General features: G+C 51.1%; 1 protein-coding gene across 1 annotated transcript; it reads left to right on the top strand.

The window, feature by feature from the left end:
- The first annotated feature begins 583 nt into the window (after window positions 1–583).
- On the top strand, window positions 584–9,126 carry LOC149916087 (maestro heat-like repeat-containing protein family member 7). The gene is given in 12 exon segments (XM_090149648.1): window positions 584–4,485; window positions 4,600–5,061; window positions 5,213–5,393; window positions 5,477–5,583; window positions 5,804–5,953; window positions 6,102–6,256; window positions 6,359–6,510; window positions 6,721–6,825; window positions 6,828–6,894; window positions 6,978–7,115; window positions 7,278–7,684; window positions 7,913–9,126. Coding segments are annotated over 12 exon segments (2,136 nt in total). The 5' UTR covers window positions 584–4,395; the 3' UTR covers window positions 8,035–9,126.
- The last annotated feature ends 3,900 nt before the right edge of the window (window positions 9,127–13,026 follow it).

Genomic DNA, 13,026 nt, shown 5'->3' with positions numbered 1-13,026 from the left:
AGGCGAGCGGCAGTGCCGGTCGGTCTGGGGGTAGAGAACGATAAAAGCAGACTTTATTCAGTGGCAGTGTCTCCTGCAGAGACAGTGTGACATCTTTTATGCCCTATTACCCGTTGCTGATCTTTCTCTCGCCTGGTTCCTCATTGCCTGAGTGCTTCAGGTTCACAAATCTTCCCAGTGCTCAACTAAACACATGGAAACCAGCTACACATAAATTGTTGCTGGCTAAACATGTATTGGTAATTATTTACCTTCCGACATGTGCACATTCAGCACTCGGCCATTATTTCTGGACATCTCGTTCTCGGATAGGGATAAGTTTGGAAGAAGGACAGAGGGGAGTATCCTGATGCCCGCCTGCTGCATCCCAGCCTGCCCACAGAGTGAGACAATCCGGCCTTGTGTGGAGGCCCTGGCTGCCTTGATGGTTGTTAAATCTGTTTTTCTTTTGCTGAGGGTCTCTTGTCCAAACAGAACAGCCTTACAACACGCTTTCTAGTCTACAATACTATAGCCATACTATTCACAGCATTTAAAAACTAATTCTTCATTGCAAAACTGCAATAATCAAATAATTCAGCAACTGTATTTCTAAAATATGCTTCTAAAATATCTGGTGTTTCTACTTTTTCCTATCAGCTATTTCTCAGGACAAGTTACAAAATACAAACACATTGTGCTCTACTTCTTCAGCTCAGTTCCCCCTTTTCAATATCTAATGCAGAAACAACATTCCATTCCCACAATTCCCACAATTTGTCCCTCTTTTCTTCTCTATGCATGGTTGATTTCTGCAATTCTTTTCTATGGTACAGTTTCATAGACATCTTCCTCTTCTTCCCTTTCTTCATTCCCCATCTCCTCTAAAACCATCATTTTATCAGAATATGACGGTAGCTCCACTAGTGCTGTCTCGATCAATTGCTGTCCCAGTCCCCTTACATGGCAAGTGATGGCCATCAGGGCTCCTGCTACTACAACCAAAGAAGTCCTTTCTGTTTACCAAACCAAGACTCCATCCATCCAGGGATAGAAGTATTTATTCCTGTATTCTCTGCCAATTCATCGGCAAGGGTGGTAAGCCCTTACAGTGCCTTAGTTCTTGTGCCATGCAGAGCTGTGTTATTGGTCTTGCCTTGAAAGTCTCCAGGCATGGGGCATCCACCACAACAGCAGGCAGCCTGTTCCAGTGCCTCACCACGTTCACTGTAGCAGATTTTTTTTCCTTATATCTAACCTAAATCTACCCTCCCTGAGTTTCCCCAGGGAAGTGGTTGAATCACCATCCCTGGATGTGTTCAAAAGCCATTTGGATGTGGTGCTCAGGGACATGATTTAGCGGAGGGTTGTTAGTTAGGGTAGTATGGATAGGTCATGGTTGGACTCGATGGTCTTTGAGGTCTTTTCCAACCTGAGTGATTCTATGATTCTATGACTCTATGGCGATGAAGGAGCAACTGTGGGTACACGCTGGGCTGGAATCCATTTCCCCCTTTGAGACAGTTGGGACCCATCTGCAGCCATCAGGCCAGTGGCCAAGCAAACCAACCCATGGGCAAAGAAATCAAAATTATTGTGATTGCAGCAGCCTCTCAGCCACATATATATGAGATGGGTTTTCCTGCTCCTTTCAATATCCCTTCCAATCCCCTGCCACTGAAGGGATAGTGGAAAATACAAGCTGTACACCCACTCCCTCTACTAAGCACCGTGGGACCCTGAAGTCCTTCTTGGTAGTCCTCAGGCTTCTGTCAGCAACTCCATTGCTGCCGGCCTGAACTGTCCTTAATGGATAACAATCAGAGGGGCGAACCAGGCAAGGAAGTTTCCTAGAAATAACCCTGACCTGGGCGCCAGGGAGGCAGCACACCTCCCTGCTGTCCTTCTTGGCTGAGGCAGTCTTGAGCTGTGGAGTCAGCTGCCTCACCCTAGGAAACCTCATGGGTGGGCCTCCCACTGCATCCTCACGCACCTCTCCCTCACATCCCAGAGCCTCAAACCCATTACATAGGGGCACCGATGGAACCGAGGTAGGTCAGGATGGGGGTTGCCGTGATGCCCAGCTGGGACCTGCTTCCACTCCTTCTCTTCCCTTAGTGCATACCAAACCCATGTGTCATTTCTGTATTACGCAAGACACCACTCAGGGAAGGCACAGGGATTGCCAGAGCAGCAGTGCATCAGCAAGTCAAGGGGATGCAGGGAGCAGCACCTGGCTAAGTGGGGGATGCCAAAGCATTACCTTGGAAGCCTCGGGAACCAAGAGCAACGAGGGCTTGCAGCCATCTGTCCCCAGGGTAGGACTTGCCTTCTCACAGTGCAGCAGGGCAGGCTGTGGGCACTGCTGGGCCCAGATCCCAAGGAGAATGCAGCCACTTCAGGAAGCGGTGCCAGACATTCTCACGGACTGCAGTGGGTGCAGCAGAGCAGAGCGGGACAGTCCTTTCCTGGGCAGTGCTGGGCCTGATGCACCCCAGAGTACGGTTGGTCCTTTGAGCTATTGCGGCACACTGCTGGCTCACATGCGATTTGCCATTAACCAGAACCCCCAGAGCCCTTTCTGTGGGGCAGCTCTCCAGCCTCTCCTCCTGCAGTGTGTGCAGAGCCAGGGCTGTCCCACTTGCTCTTGTTAACTTCATGTTGTTGGTGACTGCCCAGCCCTCCAATTTGTTAACATCTTTCTGCAGCTCCTCCCAGCATAGTGTTGTTTGCAGATGTTACTGCAATGAGATTTAATCAAACCACACAGCAATCACACTTTCTAGTGTGTATAAATCTTGAGGAACACTGACAGGCATACCAGTATCACGCTACTGAAACAAATCCAAGGATCTTTTCTCCCCTGAGTTCTTACTTCCATCTCTCACTCTTGCATAACAGAGCTTGCAATGAAGATGTTGCTGCCCATCCCTTGTGACAGCATGCACTGATGTGGGACCACATGAAAACAAAGCACTTTGATATCCAAAACCCCTTGGGATGAGTAAAGAAGCTCAGCAGCTACTTGTGCGAGATGTAAATACTCATGGAGCCAAGGGGCTGTTGCAGGGGTATAAAGGGCTGTGAGCATGTACGATAAAGGTCTCTGTCCTGTACAAGCAACAGAGCCCATGCCTAAGTTGCCACAAGCTGTCCCGGTTCTGTGCCCTCCCAGCTCCTGGTGCCCCCTCAGCCCCTCCCCAGCAGGACACCACTATGAACTGAGAAGCTGAAATGCCTGCAGCTTCAGTGCAGCACTGCTCAGCAACAGCTAGAGACACTGCTGTGTTATCAACACTCTTTGTTTTTCTCCTAAAGCCAAAAGAGAGCACCAGATGCCAAAAAGGAAAACTCAACTCTGTCCCAGTGGAAACGGTGACACAGTTTAATTTTACTGGGGGGGATGCGGGGCTGAAGGGCCCTGAGAAGGACTCCCAGACCCCAGTGCTGCAGCTGGGGCAAATGCACACAGTGAAGTCGAGGGCTCCTTCCAGAACAAAACTGCCCCGATGGCTGTGGGACTGTGGGGCAAGCCCAGGGCAAGAGGGGGGGTTCTGGGTGGAGCCAGGCAGAATGGAGTGACATCACTGCCATCTTACAGTGGGACTCGTCCCCCTGAAGGCAGAGCTGGAACAGCAGGCGCATTTGCCACTGTTCCCTCTTGTGCTTCAAGATGGAGCAGAGACCTCCAAGTCAACCCTGAGAGGCATGGCCAGAGAGACCTAGGGCATCCTGCACCCCCGTGGCCCAGCAGGGGCCCTATGAGGTGTATGAGGTGCAGCCCCTGCAAGGGCCATTGGGCTCAGCTGAGGATCCTTCTGCCTCCATCGTGTCACCTCAGGAGGAGGATCCCTGAGCTGCATCCGCACCTGCTGCACGTGCAGCCCCAGGTAGCGGGCACTCTGTGCTTCCATGGCTGTCCCTGCCCAGCCATGCCCTGAGGGTGCCAAGGTCCCCTGATGCCGGCACTGTAACTCCCCTCCCTGTCTCAGGCACAGGCACAGAAGCTGAGCTTTCTGACCTGCATCTGCACCGCCTGCACAGCTGCCCTCAAGGACAGCGAGGCTCATGAGCACCTGTGTGCCTGCGCGTTGGAGGTGGCGCAGTGCACTGAGATAAGGGGAGCACCGGGAGCTGGGATGGGGTGCCTGGCTCCGCACACCAAGCAGGGCACACTGCAATGTCCCATCCCATCCTGCTGTGCCCACAGGTGCTGCTGCAGGAGGAGCCCACCGAGTGCCTGGATGTGGAGCTGCGGCAGCAGGCCATGAGCGCCATCGCCTCCATGAGGTACCGCCCCAGCCCAGCTTTGGCCAACGTGGTGGCACTGGTCCCGGCTGGGGGCCCTGAGCAGAGTATCACGCCTCTGCCCTCTCTCCCCTTGCAGCAGAGCATGGCTGCTTCCTGAGAAGAAGAATGGTCTCCCTGCACACCTGCATCAGCACTGTCCTCCATCTCCCTCGCCACGAAGATGACACAGACCGGGATGCTGCATCCTGCATGGAGGTGAGCACGAGCTGAGCCCTGGGAACGCTTCCTGGGCACCACCATCTGGGCTGCCCCTCTGCTGCCAGCAGGATGCAGCAGGGATGGCTGCCCTGACCCCTGTCCTCCTTGCAGACCATGGAAGCCCTGCACCGCCTGCTGCAGGGGCTGGTGGGCAGCCCTGGCACCACTGTCCTCATGGAGCTGCAGAACATCTTGGAGGTCTGGCTGTGGCAAGGCTGGGATTTGCGGGGACAGTTCAAGGCTGTGAAGGAGGGTCCATGCAAGGTCCCCCCAGGGCCTGCTACAGGCAGATGGTGCTGGCCCAAGGCCGGCCCTTGTGGGGTCAGAGGGATGGGTGGGGAGCAGCGGGAGGGCAGAGGGGCTGCAGTAGGACAGGGACGCAAACACCCACCCCCACTGCAGCTGGGGAGTGAGCGGAAGGACGAGTGCCTCGTCCTGGGGGCCAACCGGCAGCTTTTCTCTCCACAGCTCCTGCTGCCCTTCACCATGTGCCAGCTGGTGGCTGTGGAGGAGAGGGCCGCAGCGTGCATTGGCAGGCTGCTCGCCTTCACCAACACCTGCTCCTTGCCAGAGGTAGGGCGCTCTGGTGTGCACAGCTCTGGGGACCATGTCCTTGCTCCCCAGCTGGAACCCACCTGTCTCACCTGTCTCCAGGCTTGCACAGAGCCTGGGCTGGGCCCTGCTGCCCCGCTCAGCCATGTGCCTCTGCTGCCTCTCTCCCCAGCTGTGCTCCTGCTTCATGGGAACCGCCATCTTCCAGCACAAGTGCCAGGAGAACCAATGCTTCCCTGTGCTGGGGAAGCTGGCCGGACACCTCATCCTGTGCTGCACCTCCACGGATGAGAGGACCAGAGATGAGGCGATGAAGGCTGTCTGTCAGCTTTTCACCTTCATCACCACCCCAAGTGAGAGCAGTTGCTTTGGGCTAGGTCCCTCAGACCTCCAGGTGCCCAGGCCCCTCACTCACATTGTGTGCGCACCTCTCCAGGACTGTCGCTGGAGAAGGAGCCCAAGGTACCACAGCTCTGGGAGAGCCAGCTAGCTTTGCTCCACCAGGAGGCTTCCCGTGAGAACAGAGCCACTAATATCTTCCAGGTACAAAGAGCAAACCCTGAGCCCACAGGAGAACCCAGGCCTGCAGTGTCAGAAAGAGTGCAGGCGCTTTCCCCGAGAAGCCCTGGTGCCCGTATGGCCCTCACACTCCATATCCTCGGCATCACCCAGCCCGGCCCCTGCTCCCAGCTCTCCTGAGGCCCCGACACGGCTGAGCAGCCATGCAGGGGATGAGTCATTCCTCCTCTCCTTCTTTCCACAGGTCCTTCTGAAATACCTCCTGTACCCTGAAAGGGTGAATGTCTTACTCATGACCATTGAGAATATGACAGCGCCGAGCCTCCACAGCACCGATCTGGCTGCCCACATGATAGATTTGCTCGCAGCAGAGGCTCACTTCCCTCCACAGCAGGTGGGAACCTGCTACTGCCACAGCTCCAGCCCTTGGGGCTCTGCTCCATCCCTGGCACTGGCACCGCGCTTGGCCAACAGGCAGCAGGGGGGATGGCAGCTGGGCCCTGCTCCGGTGCCATCCCATTCTCACGTATGTCCCCCTCCAGGTGCGAAAGATCATGAAGACCATCCACAACAGCCTGCCTTCCATCAAAGACAAGGCAGCTCTCAAAAGCCTGGGCAGGGCCCTGCTCGTGCTGACCAGCAAATTCCCGAAGGAGATGGTTAGCAGCCTGCTGGTCTGCTCCCCCACCTGCACCAGGTACGGAGCCCACAGCCCTCAGGGCTTCTCTCCCTTCCTTTCTCCACCCATGGCCGTCAGCCAGGCGAGAGCAGCCACGCTGACAGCCCTGGGGACCTGCAGGGTCACCGCCACCATGTGGAAGGAAATGCTCTCAGAGCTCCCAGCCATGGAGAAGATGCTGCAGAAGCTGCTCCAAGTGCTGATAAACCATTCTCAGCAGCACTCGTCACCATTCATCAAGGACTGGCCACGTGTCCTTGCCCTGGCCATGAGTTTCTCACTCACCCAGCTGAGCCTGAGTCCCCGCTCCCCTCCCCTGTCCACCCCCAAGCCTTCTCCCTGCCCTGACATCCATCCATACACCTGCCAGGAGCTCTCGGGGTCTCCCTCTCCCTCCCTTCCTCCATCCCTAGAGTTGTAGAGATGGGATAGAAACATGGGGAACGGGGCAAGAATCGTATCCGGGTGCTTTCTGCAGGCAGCAAGGACCCTACCTGAGATACTCCAGCTGCCTCTGGTCCTGAAGGAGGCCCAGGCCATCCTCCCAAAGCTCTTCCTGGCTCTCCTTCTGCAAGTGTCCTTCACCACAAGCTGACGCAGCAGGAGGTGGAGATCTTCTGGGAGGAGCACCAGCAGCACCAGCTCACTCCCATCAGGTGCCACATCCCCATCCCCCCGCTGCACCCAGGGCCCCGGTGCTGGGGTTCCCAATGTGACTCGCACCCTTCTCCACCTGCAGGTCCACGGTGCAGGCCTTGAAGGTGCTGCTCTGCAGCGTGGGCCTCCAGAGGCAGATGGAGGCCATCCAAGAGCAGGGTGGCTGGGACGCGCTCCTCAGCACCGTCACCCACCTCCAGGGCGTGCAGGTGGTGGCCAGGTGAGAACTCCTTCCTCGGGGTGCCAGGGGGTCCCCAGTTCTCAGATAAAATGCTGCCACAGCACCACGGCCTGTGACCCCTGCGGCATTGGCAAGAAGGCTGCACAGCCACAGCTGTGTCCCCCTGGCTCGGGGCTCATGGTGCTTTCTTATCCTTGCCAGGGCCATGAGGGAACTGCCCAATGCTCTGCGTGACCCCATCTTCCACCAGCTGGTTGAGCTGCTCAGCACCAGCTTCTACTCCTGGGAGATGGTGGACATGGTCTTCCTCATTGAGGTGAGCAACAGCTGCAGAAGCAGCCAACTTGAGGCTGCAAGGCCACTGCTGGCACGAGCCCTGCTGCCTCCCTCTGGGCCAGGCTTGGCTGTGCCCTGCTATCTTTCCCCAGGCAGATTGTTGGATCCAGCACTAAGAGCCGCATGTATTACAGATGCTGGAGTGAGTGGACCTCACCACAGAGCTGCACCACATCCTGAAACTCTTCACCACCTATCTGCAGAGCCAGAATGTGGGCATGCAGCAGCTGGTGCTCAGGGGCATTTTGCAGCTCAGCAAGAGGCAGGATACGGTGAGCAGGGGCGGCCGGGAATGCCACAGGTGCTGCAGGTTGGGCTGGGCCTGCCTGCCACAGGGCTGTAGCAGGACCACCTACAGCTCAGCACCTCTCCAGGCAGCGAGGAGCTGGTGCTCTCTGCCTATCCCATCACTGCCTGCTATCCTCGGGGCTGGCACTGGAGCTGTTTTGACCTCACTGTGCTTGCAGCTGTACCTAGAGGAAGGTATGTTTTTCCCATAGGCAAGACCAGTGATCATCTTCCTGCTGTGCATCATGGAGCAGCTGCAGGATGCAGACAGCGACATCCGTGCCATAGCCCTACCAATACTCAGCACCCTGCTGCAGCTCCTGAATGGGGCTAAGATCAGCTTCATGGCTCTGGAGCTGTCCGGTAAGCTTCCAGCACTCTTTAATGACGTAAGGATGGAAGGGAGCCCAGAACACGAGGGATGTGGGTTTGAGCCCAGCGTGCCCATGCCTGCTGCCCTGTGACAGCACACCAGGGAACTTCCTGGCTGGTTTGCAGTTCCAGGTGCTGCATGCCCCTGGGCAGACTTTCCGCAGGGCAGAGCTTGCACACTTTGGAGCAGTTCTGGGGCCATCCTCCAGGTATCAACTCTTTGAAAGGGTAGATAACAGGACAAGGGGAAATGGTTTTAAGTTGAGGGAAGGAAGACTTAGGTTAGGTGTCAGGGGGAAGTTCTTTGCAGAGAGAGAGCTGAGGTGCTGGAACAGGCTGCCCAGAGAGGTTGTGGATACCCCATCCCTGGAGGTGTTCAAGACCAGACTGGATGGAGCCCTGGGCAGCCTGGTCTACTATCAGATGTGGAAGTTGGTGGCCCTGCATGTGGCAAGGGGGTTGGAGATTCATGATCCTTGAGGTCCCTTCCAACCCTGGCCATTCTGTGATTCTGTGATCTGCCTGCAGCCTCTCAGCTCAGAGATTCTGCCCCCACTTCATTGATGGTGTTGGCCCTGCTTGCCACGGAGGTAGAGCTGCTGACACTGACGTCCTTCCTTCCTCCTCTGCAGGCGTCCAGCACTGTGCGGCAACTCTCCATCGACCTCTTCTTGGAAACGCTGAAGAATATTCAATATAATAATTCACCTAAAGATTACATAGCAATTATGTTTAAGAGTCATTATGTATAGAAAGATGGTAATGACTTATGTTCCTTCTACAATGACTCTCAGCTATTTAATATCACGATAATAACCATGACAAGAAATGGTACTTAGACAGTAAAACATATTGTTCCTATAATTGAAGCGTAAATATATATTTTTCATCCTTAGTCACTAAACTAACTACCATTAATAGGAAAGAGACAGTATATAAGTGTATACATATATGTTTATATATTTGTTTATATATTTACTTAGTGCACGAGAGAGACAGGAAAAGAGGAAGAGAGACAAAAATGTGGTAAGATAGGAAAAAAGTAACTGACAATATTGAAAATAAATATATGCATTTAAATAAGAAATATAAATCTAATTACTTTAAACCTGAATTCTCCACTGTTGCATTTCCTGAGATATGGATAAGCACTATTGACATGTTAAAAATACAACACCACTTTCATCTGGCTAGGAAAATGTATTAGCCCTTAATCCAATACATTTCTGTGATGCCACATTTAAGCAGTTTTCCTCTGAAGAACAATAAATCAGAATATCTCGAAGAAGGTGTTAAAAAATCTGGTGACAAAAGTGACCCCAATTCCAAATCTCAAAGGAAAATAAGTCACCACTGTCACGCTCCAATTTATAGGAGGGAGCTGAGGTTCTTTTAATATCTGTATACCCGGTGTGAGATTAAGAAACAACGGTTCATATGTTAGTCCAACCATATAAGTCTAATTAGGGAGACGGGGAAGGGAAGGAGTGCGATAGGAAAGCTAGGAAAAAGCAAGAATGCCGTGAAGCGGGGATAGTCACCACCAGGATCCAGCGGCGGTCCCGTTGCACGACGTTCCGAAGGTCCGAGGCAGAAGCAGCAGGGGGGGAGAGCAGCAGCGTGGAAGGCCTGGGGCAGCAACAGGTAGCAGGAAGAAGTCGCAGAGCCAGTCCAGGAGGAAGCAGCAGGATTCAGGTAGCAGGCCCAGGAGAGTCCGTCAGCATGCAGGAATTCCGTGGCGAGGAATCTGATGGCAGAAAACCTTCACTCCTCGTGGTTTTCGATTCCTCCTTTTATCCTACTTCTTCTCCTGCCTACGTGACATCCCTGGGCGTTTTTGCAGGAGTCCTGCGAGTACTTCCCGAGATGGCCATCTTCCTCGAGATAAGCCCACACAAAAGACCACTTCACAGCTATTAAGCTGCAGCTTATCTCTCTCTCGTTGCCCCCGGCCCAGTCCATCTGTCACCCTCGGACAAAAGATTTCGCAATCCTTGCCCAAGACTTGTCCATCAAACTTCTCCAGACAAAAGATCTTTCAACCTCTGACCAGGACTTGCTTGAACTTCTTCATCTGTGTCCTTCAGACAAAGGATTTCACAACCCTTGCCCAGGACTTGCCTGAACTTGTTCGTCTGTGTCCTCAGCAAGCTTTGAGACAATGATGATGCAAAATAATAATCTCTTACAACCACCCACAGTCTTATTACCTTATTAGACTTGGGTAGGCTTGTTCAGATATTTTTTGCCCTATACTTGTGTCTACTTGAAGAATTTTGTAAATTTTGGTCAGTGAACAAAATCTGTAAAAGAGATTCCTTTTTGAATTCCAAAATAATTCATTTAATTAATTACAAACAATTTTGAATTAGACTCAGACTCCAGAACTTCCCTATTTCCTCTTTTTTCTGGTGACGGAAGTGTAACTATATGTCATGGTTTTAGATTTTTGTTCTCAGTATTCCACATCATAACATCATGTAGTACATGTTAAAGCATTAATGCTCCTGTTCCATGCATAGTAGATACTTCGGGGTACCTGTTTTAGAAGAGAAGAAGAACTATATCCCCCAGAGGACTGCTCACTGTTCTGTTACCATTTCTGCTCAGTGGGAAAGATAAAAACCATTCGTAGATCTCTTGACTTCCCTTTTTTGATTTTCTGGCTCATCTCTGCTCCCAGCCATATCACCTCAGCTTAATTAGAGTAAGGCTTCTATTTTTCAGACACTCTCACTTTAGTTATTAGCTTCAATTCTAATTACGTTACATTATATTGCATTATAGTATGTTATCTTGCATTCTGATATCTTATTTAGTAAATTAGTTTGTTTCTCCTCAGATCATTGCCACTGTGCTGTTTTTAGACCCATCTCCCTACCTTTTCCCCTTTTCCTTTTCCCAGGGCTTGGATTCGCAGGTTCCCCTGTCTCATTAGTCTATTATCTATGTTAGTGTCTGAAAAGTGCTAGAATAGAAGTAGAATAGTGCATAGAGGTGCTCATTCACAAAAACTCAACAGTGATTTCATAACAGCTAATTTAGCTACTTTGATAAACATTACTGCCTTGAATTACTAAAAAATTCCTGCTAAGAGCAGGTGTCAGTGAATTTACATTGGACAGAATAGCAGTGTACTTTCCAGAGAAATGCTTGTGAATATATCTGAAATCAAGCCAACAATATTCATAGGAAATTTACCATTCATACACATATTTCAAAATTGCCAATGCCTTCTACATGATCAACTCTGCACACTTCTTACAAAACATTTCACTGGGATTAAAAATATAAAGGTTCTGTACTAATGATTGCTGGCAATCTTAGGTGAAATTTTTCTCACTTTTTTCACTTACATTAACTCCATTTCATCTGACATACTTTTTAGATCAAAACATTTTTAGAGTGAGGATCTTCACTTTCAGCATTCTTTTCTTAACATATTATGTGAGCCTTATGCTGCTGTATGGGCACTAATGCATATACTAATTCTGTATGACTAAAAAGCATTAGCCATGAATCTATCCTTTAAAAGCATCTATCTTTCAAAAACGTAAAATGTATCAAAGAGCCTCTCGCTGGGCTACCATATTCCACACATGTAGAGTATTTTGTTGTTGTTATTAATCACGGGCACCAAAATATCATTATGAAAATTTAAGCACATAAACAATATATTATCAACATACTGCTCTGATGACCAAGAAGGCCAATGAGTTCATTGAAAAGAGCATGGCCAGAAGGTCCAGGGAGGTGATCTTCCCCGTCTGCTCTGCTCTGGTCAGGCCTCACCTGGAGTACTCTATCCAGGTCTGGGCTTCCCAGTACAAAAAATGCAGGGATCTCCTGGAGATAGTCCAGCAGAGGACCACAAGTGACCTGGAGAGTCTCCCCTGTGAGGAAAGGCTAGGTAACCTGAATCTTTTCAGCCTTGAGAAAAGAAGACTGAGAGGGGATCTTATTAATGTCTATAAATATCTTAAGTGTGGGAGTCAAAGGGACATGGCCAACCTCTTTTCAGCAGTCCATGGGGACAGAACAAGGGGAAATGGCCATAAAGTTGAGCATAGGAAGTTCCGAACCAATAAGCGAAAGAACTTCTTCACAATGAGGGTTACAGAGTACTGGAACATGTTGCCCAGAGCTTTTCTTCAAAGGAGGGGAGTTACATTCAGCTAGATTGAGTCAAGGTTAGATATCATGGGGAAGACAGAGACCCCCATGCTTTCTGGGAACGCATCCTCATGGGGACAGTCTTTTTCTCCCAGCTGGAAGATGTCCATGCTGCAGCATGTGTCTGGTGCCGCTTGTGCTCCTGTCACTGAGCACCTGTGAGAAAAGCCAGGCTTCATGATCTTCCGCAATCCCAGTAAGCATCTGTAGGTAACACTCACTTTTTTTAATACTGATTGTAGGCAGTTCCCTCAGCCTTTGCTGCGACTGCTGGGTGCCCTGGACTCTCACCAGCCCTGGCTGAGCTCTTGCTCCATGTGGCAATGTCTTTTTCATACCAGGGACACCAGGTAGGGACTTAAGAATCCACATGCAGATTCTCAAGGTCCAAAAGAGGGGAAAAAATAGAGAGAGAAATATGTGTTGTTTTTGTTGTTTTTGTGAGTTCGTTTTCTTAAGTATTACTCATTTTTTATTTATTGAATCAATTGTTCAATATGCCTCATCTTGAAAAGATGACCTTCATGCTGAACTTCAGGCTGCTTCATGTCAGAACCAAAGTCATCTTCTCCACATGAGTAGCCACTTCTGTAACTTGTTTGACACATTCTCAGGGCCCCAGTCAGCTCAGGTCCTTCTGCTGGATTCCTTCTGTTGTCCTGGCACAGCAGCTCAGAGAATGCTGGTCTCTGCCTTCCCCTATTCCTGAGGACTTGGGGAAGAAGAAATGACAGATTTTGGCAAGGGAAAAGGATGGAGATGCGAAGGATGGTCTCACAGG

This window comes from Phasianus colchicus, chromosome 13, assembly GCF_987193195.1.
Source record: "Phasianus colchicus chromosome 13, bPhaCol1.hap1.1, whole genome shotgun sequence".
In the NCBI taxonomy this organism is placed as follows: Eukaryota; Metazoa; Chordata; class Aves; order Galliformes; family Phasianidae; genus Phasianus; species Phasianus colchicus.
The sequence above is the reverse complement of the archived record's forward strand: the minus strand, read 5'-3'. Positions and strand labels throughout refer to the sequence as shown.